The sequence below is a fragment of the Anomalospiza imberbis genome, chromosome 22, assembly GCF_031753505.1.
Source record: "Anomalospiza imberbis isolate Cuckoo-Finch-1a 21T00152 chromosome 22, ASM3175350v1, whole genome shotgun sequence".
NCBI lineage: Eukaryota > Metazoa > Chordata > Aves > Passeriformes > Viduidae > Anomalospiza > Anomalospiza imberbis.
The window spans coordinates 9094592-9119111 of NC_089702.1; the positions used below are offsets into that span (position 1 = coordinate 9094592).

A 24520-nucleotide genomic window follows, 5' to 3' on the forward strand; every position below is an offset into this window, starting at 1 on the left:
GTCTCGTGGGGCAGTCTCAGCCTCCCCCTTCTCTTTGATTTTGGAGGTCCCCATGGGGTGGGTCCAACCCCCCCTTTCCCCCCGAGTTTGGGGGTCCCGGGGGGCCGCGGGGGCGGCGGGAGGAGGAGGATGAAGAGGGGGCGGGGGCAGCGCCAGGAAGGTGCCGGGGGGCTCGGGAGGAATTTTGGGGGATCCTGGAAGTGAGAAAGGGGGAAACTGAGGCAGCGTCAGCAGGGGGCGGTGTCACTCCGTGTGTCCCCCGTGTGTCCCTCTCCTTGTCTCCCCTGTGATCGTCCCGTGCCCGTCTCCCCGCCGTGTCCCCCCCGTGTCCGCCCCGTGTGTCTTTCTCTGTGCGTCCCCCGTGTCTCCTCCTTGTCTCCCCTATGTCCCTCCCGGTGTCCCCTCCCCGTGGCCGCACGTGTCGTTCCCGTGTCGTCCCCCCCGTGTCCCCCCCGTGTCCGTGTCCCCCCCCGGCACGGGAAGCGGCTCCGGGCTCGCGGAAACGGCCCCTCCCCGCGCGCCTTCGGCCACGGAGCCGCTCGCGGGACCCACGGGGAGCCCCGAGACGCCCCCCGGGAGCGCCTGGGACCCCCCGAGGTCCCCGCGGAGCCCCCCCATGAAGCCCCCCGGGGCCGTGGGGACGCTGCTGCGCGCGCTTGGCCGCCGCGATGGCCCCGACACGGTAGGACCGGGGGGGAGGTCCCTGTGCGGGTGAAACGGAGCTTTGGGGGAGTCGGTTTATTCCGCGTAGGGTGGGGACCCCCCCGTGGGGAAGAGAGGGTTGGGTGCGGGGGGAGAAGCGGGGGAACCCCCCCCCCCCCCCCCCCGTGGCGCCCCTGCGGGGTTCCCCCACTGTCCGCTCCAGCCGCCCCCTCCCCACGCGTGACGCTGGGTGACCGGGGGGGGGGAAGTCGAGTCTGACCCTCCTCCCGCCCCCTCGCCGCCCCTCCCCGTATTTTCCCACGCTCACCCCTCGCCTTCACTTTCCCTTTCCCCCCATTTTCCCCCATTTTCCCACTTTTCCCCGTTTTTCCCACGCCCCTCCCTCTCCGCCCCACGCCCCCCCCGCTGCCCCCTCCCCCCTCCCAGGCTCCCACGCCCCTCCCCCTCCGTGGGAACGGCGGGGTCGTCCCAGGGGTCGCCGTTTCCTGGGCTTGTCCCTGCCCGCTTCCTGCGGGACTCGATGTCCGTGGCTGGAGGCCAGAGGGGCCGGGGGGGACACGGGGGGGACACGCGGGACGACACGAGGTGGGGGACACGGGGAGGAAGACGAGGGGACACTGGGGTACACGGGTGGGACATGAGCGACATGGGGGGGACACGGGGAGGCGCGGGAGGGAGTGGGGCTGACACGGGAGCGACGAGGAATTACGGGAGCGACAAGCGGGGGGAGACGAGGGGACACGGGGGACGTGGGGCAGTTACCGGGGGCACACGGGGAGTGGCATGTGGGACACGAGGGGCTCACAGCGGGGACGTGGGGGAGCACGGAGGTGACGCAGGGACGACATGGGGGGGACGCGAGTGGGATCCGAGAGGGGATACAGGGGGGGGACACGGGGGAATACTGGGGGTGACATGATAGGGACACGTGTGGCGTCGTGGAGGGGACACGGGTGACACGGAGGAGACGCGGAGCGGTCAGTGAGAAGTCGCGGAGGGAACGTGGGGGGACACAAGGAGGGACACGGGTGGCACCGAGTGTCACCTGGGGACGCATGAGGGGGCCAGAGGAGGACGCGGTGTATACAGGGGGCGGCACGAGGGGACACGGAGGTGACACGATGAGAACAGAGTGGGACCGGGGCGGTGCACAGCGGGGGTCACCGAGGGGACCCGGGGAGGACACGGGGGTTCACAAAAGAGACACAAAGCGTGACACGAGGGGACATGGAGGGGACACGAGAGGTGACATCGGAGAGGACATGGAGGGGACACCATGGGAGAAGTGACACGAGAGGTCGTGGCAGTGGCACGGGGAGGACACGGGGGGACATGCGGTGACCCCCCCGTGTCTCCCCAGCCGAGGCCGTCCCCAGCCGCCCCCCACGCGTTCCGCGAGCGGAGCCTGCGCCGGGGGGTGCCCTGTGGGGGCTGCGGGACCCCCCTGGGACCCCACGGGCTCGTGTGCAGAGGTGACACCCCCGGGACAGCCCCGGGACACACGGAGGGGCTGGACTGGGGAGGGGGGGTGGTTACTGGGGCCAGTGGAGGTACTGGGCAGTCACTGGGGGCACTGGGAGGGCACTGGGAAGTTACTGGGAGTATTGGGGGGTTACTTGGGGGGTCACGGGGGTCTCTGGAGGCAGTGAGCGGTTACTGGGGATACTGGGAGGTTGCTGGGGGCAGCGGGAGGGTATGGGGGTGGTACTGGGGGGCCTGGGGGGATCCTGGGGAAACCCAGGGGGGACCCCGGGGGTTCCTGATGTCGCCGTTGTCCCTCCCAGTTTGCAAAGTCGCCGCCCACAAGAGATGTGAGAGCAAGGTACGACGGGGGGCGGGGGCGTCACCGAAGGGCGGGGGGTCCCATTTGGGGCTGGGGTCCCATTTGGGATGATCCCCGTGTCCTCCTCCAGGTGACATCACCGTGCCAGCCTCTGCCCCCGCCTGAGCTGGTGAGTGTGGGGGGGCCGTGACCTCCCCAAAGCCACCGGGCAGGACCCGAGACCCCTCGAGACCTCCAAACCTCTCGGGCACGACCCGAATTCCCGAAGCACCCCCGGGCAGGACCCCCGAGCTCCCCTCGGGACCCCCAAACTCCCCGGGCCGGATCAGGGACCCCACGGAAGGGGTGAATCCATCCTAAGGCCCCCCCCCGAGCAGAAGACGGGACCTTCCTCGGGATCCCCAAACACCCATGTCAGGACCCGGCGCCCCGATATTCTCCCTGGACCCTTAACCCCCCCAAATCCCCCACGGGACTCCAAAATCCCCCCGGGCAGGCCCCCTCCGCGGTGTCGACCCCTCCCCAGACCCCGCTGTGCCCTTTCAGAGGCGGAACACGGCCCCGGTGCGGCGCAGCGAGCGTGTGGTGAGACACCCGGAACCCCCAAAACCCCCTCGACTCACTGACCCCTCACCCCCCGCCCCCGTGACCCCTAACCTCCCCCGGCTATCCCCAACTCCCTCCCAGGAACCCCCTAAAATCACCCCCCCCCCCCCGGGACTCCCAAAACCCTCCTGATCCTCCCCAGGAGTTGGAGACCCCCCGACCCCCCCCCCACCCCGACACCCCTGACATCCCCACGACTCTGCGGTGTTTTGGGGACCCCTCTGACACCCCCCTGGTCCCCCCTACCCGTCCCTGACCCCTCTTGTCCCTCCCCGACCCCCCTCATGTTTTGGGCACCTCCCTGCCTCTCCCGCGGGTGTTACGGGGACACCCCAAGTCCCCCCGACCCTCCCTTGACTCCTTCGACCCCTCCCAATTTTGGGGACTCCCCCTGACCCCCACCTTTGCCCCCCCCTGCCTCGGCCCCTTCCCCACCCCCGTGTTTGGGGGCAGCCCTTAACTCCCCCCATGTTTTGGGTGCCCCCCACCCCCTTTTGCCCCCCCCCCCCACCCCGTTTTTGGGGCTCCTCCGGGACCCTGCAGGGCTCCTCGCTCGACAGCGCCCCCCAGCGGAGCACCCTGCCCAGGTACGGCAGTCGGGGGGCGCTGGGGGGGGAATCTGGGGGAGATCCCGAGAGGTTCCGGGGTGCTGCGGGATCCCCGGGAGGGCTGGGGTGTTTGGGGGGGGGGGGGGTTTAGGGTGCTGAGGGTCAGATTCCCTCCAGCGGATTCTGGGGGTGCCGCCCCCCAGTTCTGAGCCGCTCCCCCCCCCCCCTCAGGGCTCCCCGAGCCCCCAGCCCCGAGGCCTCGCCCCCGCCCCAGCTGGACCTGGCCTTCGTGACCGAGCGGATCCTGAGCGTGGCGATCCCGGGGGGCGGCGAGGGGGCGCCCGGGGGGCACCTGCGGCACCTGGCCAAGCTCCTGGGGGCGCGGCACGGCCCCAACTACACGGTGAGGCAACTGGGACAGCAACTGGGGCAACTGGAGCGGGCCGGGGGGCCACTGGGGGGGCTACCGGGAGCAGTGGAGAGGTCGAGGGGGGTGCGGGGGGCACTGGGAGCCCTGGGGAGGGGGGACAAGCTACGAGGGACGCGGGGGTGGCAGGGGGCTGGAATTTCGGGGGTTCCAGGGCTGTGCTGAGGGGATCTGGGGCACATCTGGGGTGGTCCTGGTGGGTCCGGGCTCCCCCCGACCCCCCCTGTGCCCCCGCAGATCTTCAACCTGTCCGAGAAGCGCCGGGACCTCACGCGCCTGAACCCCAAAGTGAGGGGGGGTCCGGGAGGGTCTTGGGGGGGGGTTATGAGGGTCCCCCCGGGGGATTTGGGGTTTTCGGTGGGGTCCTGGCGTGGGTCCCGCGGGTTTGGGGGGTCCCGGGGCAGGTCCCGCGGGGTTGGGAGGGGGTGGGGATGGGTGGGGGGGGTCCTGGGGGGTCCCTGAGGGGTTGGGAGTGTCTGAGGGGTGCCGGGGATGTCCGGGGGGTGGGGAGTTGGGGGTCTCGGGGGCATGCCGGGAGCTTTGGGGGTGTCCCGGTGGGTTTGGGGTCCCCCCGTGGTGTTTGGGGTGCCGGCTCTTAGGGCCCCCTCCAGGTGCTGGATTTCGGGTGGCCGGAGCTGCTCGCCCCCCCCCTGGAGCTGCTCTGCTCCGTCTGCAAAGCGCTCGAGGGGTGTCTGGGGGGGCACCCCCGCAACGTGGCCGTGCTGCTCTGCAAGGTGGGGAGCCCGCGGGGGGGGTCGGGGCTCCGAGGGGGCTTCTCGTGGGGTCGGGGGGCTGGGGACAATGGGGAGGGGGCTAGGAGGCAACTGGGTGGTACTGGGAGGCACTGGGGGGGGCACTGGGGAGGGCACTGGGGGTTACTGGGATGCACTGGGGTTATGGGGGGGCACTGGGTGGTACTGGGAGGCACTGGGAGAGTGTCGGGAGGGCTCTCGGAGCTACGGGGTGGTACTGGGGGTACTGGGGGGTACTGGGGAGTTCTGAGAGCCCTCACCCATCCCCCCCGCCCCCCCCAGGGCAGCAAGGCCCCGGTCGGGGTGGTCGTGGGGGCATTTCTGCACTACAGCGACGTGTGGGGCAGGTGAGGAGGGCCGGGGGGTTTGGGGGATCGAACAGGGGGTAAGAGGGGGCTTGGAGGGCTTATGGGGATAATTGGGGGGGGGGCTGCTGGGGGTTTATAGGAGGTTATGGAGGGTTGGGGGGCAGAGTGGGGGTCCAAAGGAGGGTTCTCAGGTGCAGGGAGATGGGGAGGGTGAGGGGTGTCCTGGGAGGGTTAAAGGGCCCATGAGGAGGATTGGGGCTATGGAGAAACCGTGCGGGGTTTGGGGGGGTCCCAGGGGGTCGCGGGGGCTTTGGGGGTACCTCACCCTCCTTCTGCCCCCCCCCCAGCCCCGAGCAGGCGCTGAATGCACTGAGCATGAGGAGGTTCTGCGAGGAGAAACTGGGGGGGGTCCTGCAGCCCTCCCAGCGCAGGTTGGGGGGCTCGGGGGGGGCGGGGCTGGGGCGGCTTCAGGGGTCCTGGGGGGTGGGGGAGGTTATGGGGTCGGGGGGGGGGGGGGTCATGGCGGGATTTGGGGTGGTTTGGGGGTGGTTTGGGGGAATGGTTTTTGGGGTGGTTTTGGGGGTGTTTCTTCAGGTAATTTTTGGGTGCTTTTGGGACGGGTTTTAGTGTTCTAGGGATAACTTCTGGTGTGGTTCAGGGTGATTTTTGGGATGGTTTTGGGGTGATTCTTAGGGGTTCTTTTGGAGTGGTTCCGAGGTGATTTTTGGTGCGGCTTCAGTTGGTGTTTGGGGTCGTTTTGAGGGGATTTTTGGCATGGTTTTGGGGTGGTTTTGGGGTTATAGCCGTGCCCCTCCCCCCCCCCCCCCCCCCAGGTACACGGAGGATTTCGGGGCGCTGCTCTCGGGGCGGCTCCGCCTGAACAGCTCCCCCCAGTTCCTGCACCACGTCCTGCTGCCCCCCCTGCCCGCCTACGACCCCCCCGACGGTCAGTTTGGGGTAGGGGGAGGGACGCCGGCAGCCCCCAGGGCTCCTGTTAATCCCCCCGTGTCTCCCCCTAGGTTGTCGCCCCTTCCTCAAGATCTACCAATCGCTGCAGCTCGTCTACACCTCGGGGGTTTAGTGAGTGACCCCCCCCCCCCCAAAAATCTGACCTTCCCTGCACCTCGGGGGGTCCCGGGGCCCCCAAACCTCACATCCCCCACTGTGCCCATTGAGGGGTCCCGGGCCGCCCCCAGAGCTCATAACCCCCCCCCCACACACACCTGACATGCACACCCTGACCCCCCACTGATGGATCCAGGGGCTCCCCCCGATTTCCCCCAGTGCTCTGTGGGTGCTGAGGTTTCAGGGGATACCTGAAACCCCCCCAGTCCTGCTGCCCCAAGCCCTAATCCCCCGAAATGCCCCCCCTTTTCCCCCAGCAGCCCCCCCGCCTCGCAGGCTCTCTGTGTCACCCTGGAACCGGCGCTGCTGCTCAAGGGGGACGTCATGGTGAGGGGGGGGCGCGGGGAGGGGGGACCCCCCAACCTCTGTGTGTGACCCCGAGTCACCTGTCCCAGCCCCTCACTCACCTGTGCCCCCCCCCCCCAGGTGCGCTGTTACCACCGGCGGCGGGGGGGGCGCGAGGCGGTTTTTGGGGTTCAGTTCCACACGGGGACCCTGCGCGGGCCCCGCCTGCGGCTGCGCCGGGACGAGCTCGACCTGGCCTGGCAAGGTGGGGGCACGCGGGGTGCCAAGGGCGGCGAGATCCGAGGGAGCTGCGGGACTGCCGGGGTTCGGGGTGCACGGGAGGACGGGGAGAGTTTGGGGGTGCTTAGGGGGCTGGGGGGGCTCTGGGGGTGCCCGGCGGCGGGACACGGGGGGATTTGGGGGCACAGGTAACGGGAACACCCTCAGTTCCCCTGTGCCCCCCCCCCAGGGGAGAGCAAGGAGGGCAGAGCTGGGGGAATTGGGGTGTGCAGGGGGGGATGAGGGCTGGGAATGGGGCGATTGAGGGGTACGGGGGGATGTGGGGACACCCCCGCGCCCCGCCAAACCGCCCGTGCTGACCCCCAGACCAGCGCTTCCCCCGCGACGCCACCGTTGAGTTCATCTTCTCCTCAGGCCCCGAGAGGGTTGAAGGTGGGTTTTGGGGGGCAGAGACCACCGGGGATACCCCACCGGGCCCCTCTCACCGCCCACCCCTCGTGCCCCCCTCCCGCAGGCTGGCTGCCCCCACGCGGTCCCCCCGCCGCCCCCATCGATTACGGGGTGCGGGACCCCGCGGTGCGGCGCGACTCCTACGAGGGGCACTGGGACAGCCCCGAGGGTAAGCGGGGGTCAGGGAGGAACTGGGGTACGGGGGGGTCCGCGGGGCATGGGCGGGGGGGAAGAGGGACCCCGTGGCCGGGGGTCTGGGGGGTGCAGGGGGGACTCAGGGTGCTGGAGGGTGTTGGGGTGACCTGCAGTGTCAGGGGTGGGTGGCTGGGGGGGTTTGAGGGGCCGAGGGGACTGGGGGTGTTCGGGGCTTTGGGGGAGGCCGGGGGGTCCCCGTCTGCCAAGGGGATGAAGATCCCCCCTTCAACAGGGGAGCTGAAGGCCTGGAGAAAATGTGGGGAACTGGGGGTGCACAGGGGGCTTTGGGGGGCAATACGGGCATACAGGAGGGGTCCCCACAGTCTGAAGGGGTGGGGGAGGACACAGGGGGTCCCAGGGTGTTTCGGGTGTCCCGTGGGGTTTTGGGGGTGCGGGGAGGGGGGGTTTGACCGTCCTTTTCCCGCCCAGAGCCCCCCCACACCTGGGGTCCGCTGGATGGCAGCCCCTACGCCCGCGTGCAGAAGAAGGGGGGTCCCTCCCCTCCTGGGGGGGACTCTGACTCCCCGCCCCCACCCGGAGCCCCCCACGGATGCCCCCCGCCCCCCACGGCCGCCGAGCGCCGGGAGCTGGAGCAGCTGCTGGGGGGGTTCGGGGTGCGGGGGGGCCGCGAGACCCCTGGCCCAGGGGAGGAGCCCTCCAGCACCCCCGAATCCCTTGGGACACCCACAGCCTACGGGACCCCCGAAGCACTCGGGACCCCGGGACCCTACGGGAATCCAACATCCTACAGGACCCCGATATCCCACGGCACCCCCCCATTCCATGAGGCCCCCGGATCCCACGAGATCCCCTCATCCCATGGGATGCCGATGTCCTATGGGACCCCAATATCCCATAAGACCCCCTTATCCCATGAGACCCCCCCATTCCACGGGACCCCTACTCCCCATAGCCCCCCGGCATCCTGTGGGACCCTAACACCCCACGGCTTCCCCACATCCTGTGCAGTCCCCAGATCCCAGGGGTCCCCCACACCCTATGACACCTCAAAACCCTACGGGACCCTGGTGCCCCACGAGACTCTGACACCCCATGGCCCCCCAGCATCCCAGGGGTCCCCAACTTCCTATGGGACCCTGGCACCCCATGGCCCCCCAGTATCCCCCGGGACCCCAATATCCCACGGGGTCACAGTGCCCTATGGGACCCCAATAACCCACAGGACTCCAGTGTCCCGGGGGTCCCCGACATTCCACGGGACCCCGATATCCCAGGACACCCTAGTGCCCAATAGCACCTCAATATCCCATGGGACCTTAACATTCCAGGGGTCACTGGTGCCCTACAGCCCCCCCTCATCCCATGGGACCCCAGCATCCCTGGAGACCCCGACTCCGTATGGCACCCCAACATCCCAGGGGTCCCCATCACCCTATGGGACCCCAAAATCCTATGGGACCCCACCATCTCATGGATCCCCAACACCCCAGGGCCCCCACACTCCCCAGAGCCCCCCTCCAGCCCAGAAGTCCCCGGTGTCCTACAGCCCCCTAATATCCCACGGGACCCCAATAATCCATGAGACCCTGACACCCTATGGGACTCCCACATCCCAGGAGACCCCAGCCCCCCACAGCCCCCCGACATCCTACAGGCCCCCAAAACCCCACGGCACCCCAGCATCCCCTGGGGTCCCAATCTCCCACATCACCCCAGTATCCGAGGGACTCCCAGCCCCCCACGGGACTCCGATGTCCCATGGCCCCCCCACATCCCAGAGCCCCCCGGGAGCCCACGGGACCCCCTCACTCCACAGCCCCCCAGCATCCCATGGGGTCCCAATATCCCACAGCCCCCCCGCAGCTCACAGCCTCCCAGTATCCCCCAGCCCCCCGAGCCCTTGGGCCCCCACCAGCCCCTGGGCCCCCCCGTGCCCCCCCCTGTGCCGCCGAGCCAGCCTGGCCTCCCCCCGGGACACCCCAAAACGGGGGGTGCAGCGCTCGCTGTCCGAGGGGTTCCCCCCGTGGGGGGGCTACGGGCGCCCAGTGGCAGGGGGGTACCTGCTTTTGGGGGGGCTCCCGCCCCTCTGCCCCTGCCAGGACTGCCAAGGCTGGGGGGGCATCTCCCCGCTCCCCACCCGCCCAATTTATGGCGGGCATGGCTGGGGGGGCCCCCCGGCGCCGCCTCTGGAGCCCCCAAATTGCCCCCATTGTGGCCGCCCCGGGCTGGGACTGGAGAGGGGCCCCTCTCCCGGAAAAGGGGGCTATGACCCCCCCGCCGTGGGGGAGCCCCAGGAGCCGACAGGTAAAGATGGGGGCGCGAAGGGGTTAATGGGGGCGCTGGGAGCTGTTTGGGGAGAGCGAAAAGGGCTTTGGGGGGGTTATGAAAAGGGGCATTAAAGGGAGCACGGGGGGTCCTGGGGCGGATCCGTGGGAGGTAAAGGGGTCCCTGGAGGGGGTGGGGAGGGGCCTGGGGGGGATTGAGAGGGGTCTAAAGGGGCTGGGGGGGCTTCTGGGGAAGGTTCTTGGCCACAGAGGGGCTGGGGAGGGGGCGCTTGGGGGAGCTGAGGCATAAACTGAGGGAGACTGGGGGGATTTGGGGGGGGTTAAAGGGGTACCTGGGGAGATCGGGGGTGTTGGGGAGTGGCGGGGGGCGAAGGAGTCACTGGGGTCAGGTCTTTGGAGACCCCCCCAGAGACTTTTTGGGGGGGTGTCCCCTCTCTCTGTGCCCCCCAGAGCGGCGCAGCCCCATTGAGGGGACGTCCTGGCCGGGCCCCCCCCGCGCTCCCCCCGAGTCTCCCCGGGCCCCCTCCCCCGGCAGCGGCACCCCCGGGTCCCCCCCGCCCCCGCAGCCGCCCCTGCCCGAGAAGCGGCATCCCCCGGCCCCGGGGGGGCCCCGGGACCCCTCCTCACCCCAGCGCAGCCCGGGGGGGACCCAGGGACACCCCCCGGCGGGGGCGGCGCCGGGCGGGACCCCCCCCGGGGGCAGCTTCGTGCAGGACACGACCAAGTTCTGGTACAAACCGGGGCTGTCCCGGGAGGAAGGTACGGGGGGGCCGGGGCGCTGGGGACCCCCGGGGGGTTGTGGGGAGGTTGGAAAGGAGGGGCTTGGGGAGTCTTGTGGGTTATTAGGGGGTAGTGAGGGGCTGGGGCGGGGGGTTGAGGGGGATCAGGGGAGCATGGGGGGGGCTAGGGTGGTCAGTGGGGGGGGGGTTAGTCTAGGGGGGTCACTGGTGGGTGCTGTGGGGGACTGGGGGTGTCAGTTCTGGGGTCTGTGGGGGAGAACGGGGGGATCTGTGGGGGGACACATGGGTGAGGTCTATGGCTGGCTTGGAGGGTTAAATGGGGGGGGGTCAGTGGGGTCCCCCCGTGCGACCCCCCCGTGTCTCCCCAGCCGTGGCCCTGCTCAAGGCGGCCCCTCCCGGCTCCTTCCTGGTCCGCCGCAGCAGCAGCTTCCCGGGGGCGTTCGGGCTCGCGCTCAGGGTGGGGGTCCCGCCCCCCCGCGCCACCCCCAGAGTGGGTATGGACTCCCCCGAACCCCAGAGACCCCCCCCCCGGCACGCCCCGAATCCACCTCCCCCCTAGGGAATATCTGGGGGCCGGGGTCTTGGGCATCTCCCAGGGCTCTGACGCCCCCAACACCCCAGGGACCCCTGAAAATTCCCCCAAATTCCCCAAATCCACCCAGAGACCCCGCCGCAGAACGTGGGGGGTTGTCGATGGTGGGGGGCTGCCAGGGGAGGTTGGACACCCCCAACACCCCCTGAACCCTCCCAAATCCCCCCCCATGGGCACCCCCAAATGCCCCAGAGAAAACACTGGGGCATCGGGGGGTGCTGTGGGGCGGGGGGGGGCTCTCGGGGGTCTCACTGTGTCTGACCCCCCCCGGCCCCCCAGGGGACCCCCAGGAGCAGCTGGTCCGGCACTTCCTGATCGAGACGGGCCCGCGGGGGGTCAAAATCCGGGGGTGCCCCGAGGAGCCTTACTTTGGTTAGAGGGGCGGGGGGGCTCGGGGGGAACAGGGGAGGGGTCTGGGGTGTCTCTGAGGGTCCTGGGGGCTCGGGGGGAACAGGGGAGGGGTCTGGGGTGTCTCTGAGGGTCCTGGGGGCTCGGGGGAACAGGGGAGGGGTCTGGGGTGTCTCTGAGGGTCCTGGGGGCTCGGGGGGAACAGGGGAGGGGTCTGGGGGTGTCTCTGGGGGTGATTGGGGCTGTGGGGGTCAGTGGGGTCTCAAGGGGAACTCGGGGGGGCTCAGGGGGGTCGGGGTGGGGGGTTGGGGTCCGAGGGAATCTGTGGGGGTTTCGGGCAGTCAATGTGGAGTTTTGGGGTGCCCTGACTCCTCTTCCCCCAGGAAGCCTCCCAGCCCTGGTGCTGCAGCACTCCATCACCCCTATCTCACTGCCGTGCACCCTCCGCATCCCCCACGCAGGTGGGCGCCCCGAAAACTGCGGGAACACCCAAATACCCTGCGGATGCCCCACAACTCCCGCATGACACCCCAAAACCCCCACAGGGACCCCCCCCAAACTGTGGGTATGCCACCCCAACCCCTTCCCGGGACACACCAAAACCCCCCAGGAGAAACCCAAAACCACGGGACACCCCAAAACCCCCTGGCCACTCCCCAAAAGCTCCCAAACTCCCAAAACTCCCCTGGGAAACCCCCAAAACCCGCGTGGGAACACCTCAAAAACCACGGGGACATCCCAACACCCCCTTGTGGACCCCCCTGAGCATCTGCTGGGTCACCACAAAATCGCAGGTCCTCCCCCAAAACCACAGGAGCCCCCAAAACCGCGGGAACCCCTCCCAAAAAGCTGATGGGATCCCCCCCGAGACTCCCCCAATCCCCCGTATCCCCCTAGAGTCCCCCCAAACTCCCCCAGCCCCTCAATTTCCCCTGCCGGGGCAGTTCCTGGTGGGGCACAGGGGGGCCCGGCCGCCCCCCCAGCCTCTGCCTTCCTCCCCAGAGCTGCAGGAGGAGCCCCCAGACCCCCCAGGACCCCCCAATGTCAGCACGGCCGGAGCCCTCCTGAGGCAGGGGGCAGGTGGGGCTGGGCACACCGGGGGCACTGGGGGGGCACTGGGGATACTGGAGTGGGGGGCACTGGGACGGGAGCGTTACTGGGGGGGTGCAGGCACTGGAATTGGGTCACTATGCAGGGCTGGCATTGGGACTGGGAGGACTGAGGGGGCAGCTCCTGGTTTTGGGGACGTTTGTCTCAGTTTTGGGGAGTCTGGTCCCGGTTTTGGGGAGGTTGGTCTTGGTTTTGGGGAGGCTGGTTCCAGTTTTGGGGAGGCTGGTTCCAGTTTTGGGGAGGTTGGTCGCAGTTTTGGGGAGGTTGGTCCCAGTTTTGGGGGGGCTGGTCCCAGTTTTGGGGAGGCTGGTTTCAGTTTTGGGGAGGCTGGTTCCAGTTTTGGGGGGGCTGGTACCAGTTTTGGGGAGGCTGGTTCCAGTTTTGGGGAGGCTGGTTCCAGTTTTAGGGAGGTTGGTCCCAGTTTTGGGGTCACTGGTCCCAGTTTTGAGGACACTGGTCCCAGGTTTTTGGAGGTTTGTCCCCATTTTATGGAGGTTGGTCCCGGTTTTGGGGAGGCTGGTCCCAGTTTTGGGGAGGTTGGTCCCAGTTTTGGGGTCACTGGTCCCAGTTTTGAGGACACTGGTCCCAGGTTTTTGGAGGTTTGTCCCCATTTTATGGAGGTTGTTCCCGGTTTTGGGGGGGCTGGTCCCAGTTTGGGGAGGTTGGTCCCAGTTTTGGGGTCACTGGTCCCAGTTTTGTGCGGGCTGGTCCCAGTTTTGGGGAGGCTGGTTCCAGTTTTAGGGAGGTTGGTCCCAGTTTTGGGGAGGCTGGTTCCAGTTTTGGGGAGGCTGGTTCCATTTTTGGGGTCACTTTTCCCAGTTTTGGGGAGGCTGGTTCCAGTTTTGGGAGGCTGGTTCCAGTTTTGGGGTCACTGGTTCCAGTTTTGGGGAGGCTGGTTCCAGTTTTGGGGCGGCTGGTCCCAGTTTTGGGGAGGCTGGTTCCAGTTTTGGGGTCACTGGTCCCAGTTTTGGGGAGGCTGGTTCCAGTTTTGGGGAGGTTGGTCCCAGTTTTGGGGGGGCTGGTCCCAGTTTTGGGGAGGCTGGTTCCAGTTTTGGGGTCACTGGTCCCAGTTTTGGGGAGGCTGGTTCCAGTTTTGGGGAGGTTGGTTCCAGTTTTGGGGCGGCTGGTCCCAGTTTTGGGGAGGCTGGTTCCAGTTTTGGGGTCACTGGTCCCAGTTTTGGGGAGGCTGGTTCCAGTTTTGGGGAGGTTGGTCCCAGTTTTGGGGGGGCTGGTCCCAGTTTTGGGGAGGCTGGTTCCAGTTTTGGGGTCACTGGTCCCAGTTTTGGGGAGGCTGGTTCCAGTTTTGGGGAGGTTGGTTCCAGTTTTAGGGAGGTTGGTCCCAGTTTTGGGGTCACTGGTCCCAGTTTTGAGGACACTGGTCCCAGGTTTTTGGAGGTTTGTCCCCATTTTATGGAGGTTGGTCCCGGTTTTGGGGAGGCTGGTCCCAGTTTTGGGGAGGTTGGTCCCAGTTTTGGGGTCACTGGTCCCAGTTTTGGGGGGGCTGGTCCCAGTTTTGGGGAGGCTGGTTCCAGTTTTAGGGAGGTTGGTCCCAGTTTTGGGGAGGCTGGTTCCAGTTTTGGGGAGGCTGGTTCCATTTTTGGGGTCACTTTTCCCAGTTTTGGGGAGGCTGGTTCCAGTTTTGGGGAGGCTGGTTCCAGTTTTGGGGAGGCTGGTTCCAGTTTTGGGGTCACTGGTTCCAGTTTTGGGGTCACTGGTCCCGGTTTAAGCAGCTCCCTGTTGCTCCCCAGCCTGCTCGGTGCTGTTCCTGGGCTCTGTGGGGACCGAGGCCCTGACCGGGCCCCAGGCCGTGGCCAAGGCCGTGGGGTCCCTCCTGGAGGGGGCCCCGAGTGCGGGGGGGTCCCCCCGGCCCCCGCCCAGCCCCGTGCACTTCAAGGTGTCAGCGCAGGGGATCACCCTGACGGACCGGCAGCGCAAGTGAGGGGCCTCTGAACCCCCCCAAACCCCCCCAAACCCAGACCCCTCCAACCCCCCACCCTCCCCACCCGGACCCCTTCAATCTGAGATCCCCTCAAACACCGACCCACCCCCCCCCAAACTACAGAACCCCCCAAAACCACCGACCTCCCCAAATCTCCCAACCCCCCCAAAACCCGACACCTCAAACACCCCAAAAGCCCCGTCCTGAGCCACCAACCCTACAAACCACTGTTCCCCCAAACCCCGACCTCCCCCCCACCCCTCGGCACCCATCGACCCCGCCCTGCCCCCCACGGCACCCCCTCACCCCGTGCCCCCCCGTGCCCCCAGACTCTTTTTCCGCCGGCACTACCCTGTGAGCAGCGTCACCCACTGCGGCACCGACCCCCAGGAGCGCAGGTCAGGGGGGCACGGGGGGGACACGGGGGGGGCACGGGGCGACCCCCAACCTCCCAAACCCTCCCGGACCTCCCAATCCCTCTAACCCCCCCCAGGTGGGCGAACCCCGACGGGACCACAGCCAGGTACGTGGGGAGACCCCCAGAACGGGACCCCCAGGAAGGAGGGGGGGCACAGATTTGACTCTGGCCTCGCCCCTACCCCCACCCCCACCCCCACCCCCAGGATTTTCGGGTTCGTGGCGAAGCAGGCGGGGGCCCCGGGGGGGGGCAACGCGTGCCACGTGTTTGCGGAGCTGGACCCCGAGCAGCCGGCAGGGGCCATCGTCACCTTCGTCACCAAAGTCCTGCTGGGGACGCGGCACTGAGAGACAGCGGGGACCCCCCCCGGCACCCCAAAAACCATCTGGGGACTCCCAAAGCCCCCTGAGGTGGGGGGGGGCTCAGGGGCACCCTCAAAAGCCAGTGGGACTCTTCCCCACTCTTCACCAAGGTCCTGCTGGGGACACGACACTGAGGGGCCCCCAGAACCCCTTGGCACCTCCAAAACCTTCGGGGGATGCCCAAAACCCCCTGGAGTCCCCCATGCCAAGGGGGGGACAGGGGGACACACCCAACCAACCCCCCCACCATAATCAACTTCATCACCAAGGTCCTGAACACCCCCAAACCACCCCCAGACCCCCCTAACCCTCCCAGACACCCCCGATTCAAGGAAGCACAAGGGGAGCCCCAAAATCGCCCTTCCCACCATCTTCATCACCAAAGTCCTACTGGGGACCCCCAACCCCCCCCCTGAGACCCCCCCCCAGACCCCTCCAAATACTCCCCACACCCTCCAACCACCCTTGAAGGCCCCCCAAAACCTCCTACACCCCCCCAGCTACCCCTCAAGTGAAGAAGGGGAGGCTGGTAGAAAAAAGAGGGCATAGGGACAGCCCCCTGCAATGTGGGGGGGTCCTGGAGGAACCCCAATAAATCCACATTTATTTTGGTGTAAGAAATGGGTTTATTTGCTGGGGGGGGGGGGGGGGGGCAGGTATGGGTACCCCTGCCCGCCATGTGCAAACGTCAAAGGGGACCCCAAAACCAGCCCAGGCCTCAGCACAGAGCTGGGGATTCCTGGGGCTGCCATGGAATTGGAAGGGTCTGGTTACATTCATGATGGGGGGAACCCCTAATTCTGCCCCCTGGACCCCCCCAGGAATGGGGAGCGCTGGAGGAGATGAGGGGGCACAGGTGTGATTTGGGGGGCACTGGGAGTCAGTGGAGTGGGAGGGGTTGGGTGGGCTGGGGAGAGTCCAGGGGGGGCTCTGGTGGGGGCATGAGGGTCACCCACCGTGGAAGGGGCTGAGCTGAGACCCCCAAATCCACCTGGAGGGTTCACTGGGGTGATTTGGCAGGGGCGGGATTGAGTCCCCCAAAAACAAGGGATGGGGCAGGAATGGGTCCCCCAAAAACATGGTAGAGGCCATGGCTGAGAACTCCCAAAAACCATCGAGGGGGGCAACAGGGGGGTACTTTTGAGAGGGAATTCAGTCTGGGGAAACCCCCAAAGAGGCCCCAAAAGAGTGAAATGATGGAGGGGGGCAGGAGTGAACCCCTAAAAACCACCTTGGGGGGGTCTCCACTGTCGTGGAAACACCCTAAAGTGCACTGGGAGGGCCCGGGGTGGGTCCAGGAGCACCAGAGGGTTTCAGGTTTTGGGGGGCCCCACGCGGGCCCCCCTTTATCCGCTCAGGGGGTGCAGGTCCACCTTGACCCTCTCGCCAGTGCTGAGCATCCCCACGGTGGGGAAGAGCCCCCCGGGGGGGACCCCAACCTCCCTGCGCCCCACGACCATCCCGTTCCGCGTGAAGAACACCTGGGGGGGCACAAATCAAGGGGGTCACCCCTAGATTGGCGGGGGGGGGGGGCAGGGGAGATCCCACCTCCCAAAAAAAAACAGGGGTAAAGGGGGGAGTAAGGCAGGGAAAGATGAGCCAAAAGCAGGGTATAGGGGGATTTTGGGGTACGGGGAGGTTTTGAGGGGCTACAAACACATGGAGGGGGTTCAGGGACACAGGGCAGAGTCACCCCAAAATATGAGGGGAGGGCGGGGAGACCCCAGTCTCCAAAAAAGCGGGGGCAAAGGGGGTGACCCCAGGGTGAGCCACTGTAATGTGAACCCAATGGGGGTTGCAGGGGGGGGTTTCTGGGGTGGTGGAGGGTGCAGGGGTGGGGTACAAATGTGTGTGGGGGTCACAGACAAAGGGGGGATCACCCTAAAATATTAGGGGGGCAGGACACCTCTAATCACCACAAAATCTGGGTGTTGGAGCCCCCAGACTGATTCAAAAGGATTCCCGTGATGGGCAAAGGAGAATTTTGGGGTAAAAGAAGAGGTTTCTGGGGAGTTGGAGGTTTTTTAGGGCACATGTTTTTTGGCGGGGTGTCCCCACCCTTACCACGACCTTCCTGCCCTCCTGCTCCTGCTCCATGTCCTCCCCATCCTCTTCTTCCTCCTCCTCCTCTTCCTCCTCCTCCTCCTCCTCCTCCAGGTACATCACGTTGCGCACCTTCACCTTCACCTCGGGGGGCTCCGAGCGTCATCGCTGTCACCTAGGGTGGGGAAAAGGGTGAGGGACCCCCCCAGAGCCCGGGCAGGCTTTGGGGGTCCCCACCCCGCCATACCTTCGCTGTCCCCGGCCGTAGTCCCGAGGGAACATGATCCCGCAGCCCATCACGTCTCCCTTGTAGCAGCGGGGGCCAAAGGGATCCCCGACTCCGCTGCCATGGAAGAGCTTTCCGTCGTCTGGGGGGAGACCCCGAATTAGGGGGACCCCCCCAGTTCGTGGGGGAAACCCCAAGACACCCTCCATGGGGGTGAACTCCAAAAAAAGGGGGAGAAATGGGCAGAGAGGGGTTACAGGTGGAGAAAGAGGAAGAGGAGGAAAAGGAGAAGGGGCAGCTGGGGACGGGGGGTGCACAGAGGGATCCCCGAATTCCTGTCATAAGGAGGACCCTTCCCATGGGGGTGCATCCCAAAAAAGAAGAGAAATAGTCCTGAGAAAGGTGGAAAGAAGAAGAGGGTGAAGGGGCTGAAAGGGAAAAGGGGGAGAAAGGAGATAAAAGAGTAGAGAAGGGAGAGAAAGAGGCCATGGGGACGCCCCCTGCCCCGAGGGGCTGGAAACCACCCCCAGACCTCCCCACGGGAGTGCACCCCAAAAAAGGGGAGGAAACTGGGTTGGGAAAGGAAGAGGATGAAAAGGAAAAAGATGGAGGAAGGGAGAAAGGAGGAGGGAGGGGCCATGGGGATCCCCCAAATTAGGGGGGATCCCCCAAATTAGGGGGAACCCCCAAGGTCATCCAGACCCTCGTTATAGGGGTGCAACCAAAAATAGGGAGGAAAAATGGGAAAGGGTTTTCAGGGGGAGTAAGGGCAGGAGGAGGTCCAGTACTGGGGGCCTGTGTTGGAGGGGTTCTGGAATTTGGGGGGGTCCCACCCACTTTTGGGGGGCTCACCTGCATGATAGGCCACCGAGCCCCTGCTCCAGCCAGGGTGACGATTTTTGGGGTAATCCTGAGGGGGAGGGCACAAGGGAGGGAGGCAGCTGGGGGGCAATGTGGGGGGCCCAGCCCCTCAAACTCATAGACCCCAATTTTCCCCCCTAAACCCTCATTTTTGACACCCCCTCAGCTCTCAGCCCAGCTCTAGCCCGGTGGACAGGTCCAGCCCCACCGTACCCCAAATCTGAGCCCCCTCCCCTCCTTCCTTGGCCACTCCCAGCCCTGGTGAAGGCTCCAGCCTGCCGTTACTCCCTCTGTAAGCTCCAGACCCCCATTTTTGACCCAGATCCCCCCACTTCCCTGCCCCCCCCAGCTCTGTAGGTGTCTCCACCCCCCCGTACCCCAATTCCAAGCCCCCTGCGCACCTTCCTGGTCACACCCAGGGCGATGTAGCACTTCTCACCCGGGTCCAGGATCTCCAGCTCGAAGTAGTGGCTGCGGGGGCTGAGCGGCCGCCGGGCCTGGGCCAGCCCCACAATCCACGATGCTCTTCCCCTTCCCCACGTACTCCAGCACCTGGGAGGGCACGGGGAGGGCTCAGACAGGGGGGGAAGGGGGCACCCCCCCAACCCAGACCAGCCCCAGATCCGTGAAATTTGTCCCCTTCCCCACCTAAAAACAGCACCTGGGAGGGTTTCAGGGGTCCTGGGGGGATTTGGGGGATCACAGGGGCTATGGGGGGGAGTCACAGAGGGTCGGGGGGCACGCAGAGGGGGTTTGAGGGGCACCCAAGAACCCCCAGACTCCCGATGTCGCTGCTGGGACCCCCTTACCCCATCCCCTCTTTTCACCCTCCACAGGACTGGGGATCCCTCTTGTCCCATTCCCAAGACTGTCCTTACCCAAATTCCCAGAGCCCAATTTGTTTCACCCCATAACCTCAATTTCTGACCTCCCACCCCTGGGAGGAGTCCAACCTCTTCCAACCCCACCCCCAGCCCCACACTCTCATTCTGACCTCCCTCCTCACTTCCCAGGGCCATCCCCAGTCCTGGAAAGGCTCCAGCCCCCCCATTTCCCTCTCCCTGACCCCCCCAAACCCCCGGTTTCCGGGTGCTCACGGAGCCGTAGAGCCGCACGTCGTGGAGCCTCCCCCACTCCTCCTCCAGGCTGTCCACCAGCATCGCCCCTCCCTCATCCTCGGGGGGCCCGGGGGGGGGCAGATGCAGCCGAACCTCCTCGCCCAGCGAGTGCAGCCCCACGGCTGGGAACAGCCCCGGGGGTGACAGTGGCACCCCCAGACCCCCCACCTGCAATTGAGGGAGTCAAGGAGCCTCAGGAACATGGGCACCCCCAGGCCCTGCAGCTGGGATTTAGGGAAACACCAAATTAGGAAGTAGGGGGGCTCTGGAGGCTTTGGGGTTTCAGAAGATTTGGGGGTCCCCCCCATCCTCTGTCCATTCTTTGTGAAGAACAGCCAGGAGAGGGGCAGAAGGATCCTTGTTTAGGGGATCCTGGAAGGTTTGGGGGTGCCCCGGTGGGTTTTGAGAGTGCTCTTGGGCAGGGTAGGGATCACCTCACCCTCTGGCCGTTCTTGGTGAAGAAAACCTGGGCTGGGGGGGCTCCAAACGAGCCCCTCTCGACGCCGCAGCCGATCCGGTCCCCGGAGCTGCACTTGGAGCCGAACTGGCGCCCTTTGGCCCGGCCACTGTAGAGCCTGGGGCACGCCAAAAACGGGGGGGACCCCGAAAACGGGGGGGTTCAGAATGGGGGGGTGTCAGTAACGGGGGACCTCAAACGCGGAGCAGATCCCAGTGCCCCCCAACGCTCCCAGTCCTGCTGCCCCTCTGGCTGCCCCCAGTGTCCGACACTCCCAAGGTCCCAGCACTCCCCAATACCCTGACATCTCCAAGGTCCCAGCACTCCCCGAAATCCCGACATCTCCAAGGTTCTAACACTCCCCGAAATCCCGACATCTCCAAGGTTCTAACACTCCCCGAAATCCTGACATCCCCAAGGTCCCAGAACTCCCCAATATCCCAACATCCCCCTGCTATCCCGACACCCTTGATATCCCAAAGCATCTCATCCTTCACCTCACATGCCGCCATCTCCTCACATCATGAAATCCCTCGATATCCCAACACCCACAAATACCCCAACACTCCTCCTCTAGCTACCACTACACCACTCGCTATCCCAGCGATCCTGACCCCATGGAGACACTCACTTTCCATCATCGGCGTGGTAGGCGACGGAGCCGGGCCCCCATCCCGGGGGATGCTCGAGGCTGTGGCAGTGCGGCACCAGCCCCACGGCGATGGTGCCGCGGACCCCGCTGTCCACGATGGACACCTGGGCATGGGCCGGCGGGGTCAGGGCTCCGTGCCCCCCGGGCCGGCGGGGTCAGGGCTCCGTGCCCCCCGGGCCGGCGGGGCCAGGGCTCCGTGCCCCCCGGGCCGGCAGGGCCTGGGCTCCGTGCCCCCCGGCAGCCCGCGCCCCCCGCACCCCGCTCACCTCAAAGTAGTTGCTGTCGCGGGTCAGCGGCCGCGAGGCCACGTAACAGCCGACCTCGCCCGAGGGGCCGCGGTAGCTGCGGGGGACGGCGGGGCTGAGACAGCCCCCGACCCCCCCCGGGTACCCTCAGACCCCTTCCAGATCTGGGGGTGCCCCCTGCCACCCCCCTGGGTGCATCTCCCCCCACCTTGGGCCCCCCCCGGAGCCCCCCAGCCCCGGGCTCCCCCGCGGTACCTCAGGGTGTCCCCGTCCACCAGGATGTGCCGGGCGCGTTCCTGGCAGCGCAGGCCTCGGTCTCGGTCCCGGTCCCGATCCCGGTCCCGGTCCCGGCCCTCCCGCACCTCCCGGATCTCCCGGATCCGCCGGCGCCAGTTGAGGAACCTGAAGTGCAGGTTCAGGTCATCCATGGCGGGGGGGCTCCTGCGGGGAGGCAACGCTGGGACCCCCGAAAGGACGGGCGGAACCGACACATCCGAAACTGACAGCCCGAATCATGCACGAACCCCCAAAATCGCCCCCTCAAACACACCTGACACCCTAAACACACACCTGACACCCCAAAATCGCACCCCAAATACACACCTGACACCCTAAACACACACCTGACACCCCAAAATCGCACCCCAAATACACACCTGACACCCTAAACACACACCTGACACCCTAAACACACACCTGACACCCCAAAATCGCCCCCTAAACACACACCTGACACCCCAAAATCGCCCCCTCAAACACACCTGACACCCTAAACACACACCTGACACCCCAAAATCGCACCCTCACACACTTGACACCCTAAACACACACCTGACACCCCAAAATCGCACCCTAAACACACACCTGACACCCTAAACACACACCTGACACCCCAAAATCGCACCCCAAATACACACCTGACACCCTAAACACACACCTGACACCCTAAACACACACCTGACGCCCCAAAATCGCACCCCAAACACACACCTGACACCCTAAACACACACCTGACACCCCAAAATCGCACCCTAAACACACCTGACACCCTAAACACACACCTGACACCCTAAACACACACCTGACACCCCAAAATCGCACCCTAAACACACACCTGACACACTAAACACACACCTGACATCCCAAAATCGCACCCTAAACACACACCTGACACCCTAAACACACACCTGACACCCCAAAATCGCCCCCTAAACACACACCTGACACCCTAAACACACACCTGACACCCCAAAATCGCACCCCAAACACACACCTGACACCCTAAACACACACCTGACACCCTAAACACACACCTGGCACCCCAAAATCGCACCCCAAACACACACCTGACACCCTAAACACACACCTGACACCCTAAACACACACCTGACACCCCAAAATCGCACCCCAAACACACACCTGACACCCTAAACACACACCTGACTCCCCAAAATCGCACCCTCACACACCTGACACCCTAAACACACACCTGACACCCCAAAATCGCCCCCCCAAACACACCTGACACCCCAAAATCGCCCCCCTAAACACACCTGAACCCACAGAACTTCCCCCAGAACACACCTGATGCTCCAAGTCATACCTGAAACCCTTAAACCCAAGTCATACCCGAGTCCCTAAAGCACACCTGAACTCTCAAAATCAATCCCCAAAACACACCTGGTGCTCCAAAACACACCTGAGCCCCCTAAGCACACCTGACTCCCTACAACACACGTAACCCCTCAAAACTCATCAGGCCCTCCAAACACACCTGGACCCCCAAAACACATCTGAACCCAAAAAATCCACCGGAGACCCCCCCAAAACTGTCCTCCCGCTCACCTGAGACCCCAAACCCACATCTGGCACACCCAAATCACACCCGAGATCGCCCAAAACTGCTCCTCACACACCTGAGCACCCGAGCCCACACGCGACACACCCAAATCACATCTGCCAGCCCAAACCTGACCCCGAGTCCCCGCCCTGACAACCCCCCCCGCCCACCAAGGTCCCCCCATGCCGGGGCTCCCCCTTTCCCAGCAGCCCCCAACGCCCCCATTCCCCCCGCACCCACCACGCCACCCCCCAGACCTCCCCGCTTCCCCTCAGGACCCCCAGGTGCCTCCCGCGTTCCCCAACCCGGGGTCTCCCCAGAACTCCTCAGGACGCCTCCCCGTCTCCCCCAGAGCCCCCCCGGGCCCCTCACCGGGGGTCCCGCCTCCTCCATGGGCCGCGCTTGCATCCGGGTCCCGCTCCCTGCCGCCTCCCTGCGCCCGCCCACTGCGCCGCGCGGACCAATCGCCACCCGCGGCGCCATGACTGATGGGTCCCTGAGCCAATTGGAGGGCGAAGTGCGCGGAAGGCGGAGCCTACCGGGGAAAGCGGCGAGGGGGCGTCAAGGTCACGTGACACTGGGGACTCGGGGCGAGAGGCGCAAGGGCGCCCCCTGGAGGAGGGGGGAACTGGGGGGACTGGGAGAAACTGGGGGAACTGGGAGAACTGGGAGAAACTGGGGGAACTGGGAGAACTGGGGGGACTGGGAGAACTGGGGGGACTGGGGGGAACTGGGGGTGACTGGGGGAACTGGGGGAACTGGGGGGGACTGGGGGGGACTGGGGGTGACTGGGAGAAACTGGGGGAACTGGGAAAACTGGGGGAACTGGGGGGAACTGGGGGGAACTGGGGGAACTGGGGGAACTGGGAGAAACTGGGGGGACTGGGGGGAACTGGGGGGACTGGGGGAACTGGGGGGACTGGGGGGACTGGGAGAAACTGGGGGGACTGGGAGAAACTGGGGGAACTGGGAGAAACTGGGGGGACTGGGAAAACTGGGGGTGACTGGGGGTGACTGGGAAAACTGGGGGTGACTGGGGGTGACTGGGAAAACTGGGGGGACTGGGAAAACTGGGGGTGACTGGGGGGAACTGGGGGAACTGGGGGAACTGGGAGAACTGGGGGAACTGGGGGGACTGGGAGAAACTGGGGGGACTGGGGGGAACTGGGGGGACTGGGGGGAACTGGGGGTGACTGGGGAGAACTAGGGAGAACTGGAGGGAACTGGGGGGAACTGGGAGAACTAGGGGGAACTGGGGTGACTGGGAGAACTGGGGAGAACTGGGGAGAACTGGGGGGACTGGGAGTGACGGGGAGAACTGGGGAGAACTGGGGGGACTGGGCGGAATTGGGGGAACTGGAGGGAACTGGGAGGAATTGGGAGGATCTGAGAGGAACTGGGGAGAACTCGGGGAAACTGGGGAGAACTGGGGGCACCTGGGAGGAATTGGGGGTGACTGGGAGTACTGGGGAGAACTGGGATAACTGGGGTGGACTGGGGGGGACTGGGGAGAACTGGGAGGAACTGGGGGGAACTGCGAGAACTGGGGGGGACTGGTGAGAACTGGGGAGAACTGGGGGGATTGTGGGGAATGCAGGAAACTGGGGAGACAGGTGGGAACTGGGAAAATTGGGAGGATGGGGGGGTTACTGGGAGGACTGGGGGAACTGGAGGATTCTGGGGGCACTGAGGGGTTCAGCTTGGGGTCAAACCAGTGCTACGGTTGCACCGGAGACATGGCTGGACTGGGAGTCACTGGTTTGTACTGGGGTTGCTCTGGAGGGGTTTCAGTGTCCCCCAGACCCAGGTTTGGGGGGCAGGGGGAGGAAGAGGACTTCACAAACACCTCTATTGGTGGGTTTATTAGAAATTAATTAAGTAATAAATACACCCCCACGGCACCACACGGGGTCGGTCACAGGCCACACCTGGCCTGTTGTC

The 24520-nt window shown here is 65.9% G+C and overlaps 2 protein-coding genes across 4 annotated transcripts; one reads left to right on the forward strand and one right to left on the reverse strand.

Annotated features, from left to right (window-relative positions):
- The first annotated feature begins 399 nt into the window (after positions 1 to 399).
- Positions 400 to 15299, forward strand: TNS2 (tensin 2). 3 transcript variants are annotated; one of them, XM_068211763.1, is made up of 27 exons: positions 401 to 682; positions 2024 to 2135; positions 2448 to 2485; positions 2577 to 2615; positions 2993 to 3031; positions 3596 to 3639; positions 3832 to 4003; positions 4265 to 4315; positions 4639 to 4761; positions 5062 to 5126; positions 5435 to 5518; positions 5921 to 6033; positions 6107 to 6167; positions 6470 to 6539; positions 6639 to 6762; positions 7104 to 7169; positions 7252 to 7356; positions 7812 to 9647; positions 10079 to 10387; positions 10737 to 10862; positions 11240 to 11332; positions 11692 to 11769; positions 12311 to 12388; positions 14167 to 14353; positions 14687 to 14755; positions 14851 to 14880; positions 14981 to 15299. In XM_068211763.1, the coding sequence occupies exons 1-27, from the start codon at positions 617 to 619 to the stop codon at positions 15120 to 15122; spliced, it is 4320 nt and encodes a 1439-aa protein (XP_068067864.1). In that variant the 5' UTR covers positions 401 to 616; the 3' UTR covers positions 15123 to 15299. The 3 variants fall into 3 exon arrangements, with proteins under 3 accessions (XP_068067867.1, XP_068067864.1, XP_068067865.1); XM_068211764.1 differs by having other exon boundaries at positions 6473 to 6539; XM_068211766.1 differs by lacking the exon at positions 2993 to 3031 and having other exon boundaries at positions 400 to 682.
- Positions 15300 to 16314: 1015 nt separating this feature from the next.
- SPRYD3 (SPRY domain containing 3) lies at positions 16315 to 23061 on the reverse strand. Its single transcript, XM_068212054.1, is given in 12 exon segments — positions 16315 to 16618; positions 17202 to 17355; positions 17428 to 17548; positions 18259 to 18316; positions 18669 to 18779; positions 18781 to 18819; positions 19365 to 19553; positions 19825 to 19960; positions 20474 to 20598; positions 20761 to 20836; positions 20995 to 21180; positions 22952 to 23061. Coding segments are annotated over 11 exon segments (1317 nt in total). The 5' UTR covers positions 21168 to 21180; positions 22952 to 23061; the 3' UTR covers positions 16315 to 16483.
- Positions 23062 to 24520: the final 1459 nt, after the last annotated feature.

What these genes read in the sequence shown, in the direction of transcription:
- TNS2 (XM_068211763.1), top strand. Translation starts at nt 617, where the DNA reads ATGAAGCCCCCCGGGGCCGTGGGGACGCTGCTGCGCGCGCTTGGCCGC. An exon ending in CCACGGGCTCGTGTGCAGAG is followed by an intron (nt 2,136 to 2,447) that starts GTGACACCCCCG and finishes TGTCCCTCCCAG; the next exon opens with TTTGCAAAGTCGCCGCCCAC. An exon ending in TGGCCGTGCTGCTCTGCAAG is followed by an intron (nt 4,762 to 5,061) that starts GTGGGGAGCCCG and finishes CGCCCCCCCCAG; the next exon opens with GGCAGCAAGGCCCCGGTCGG.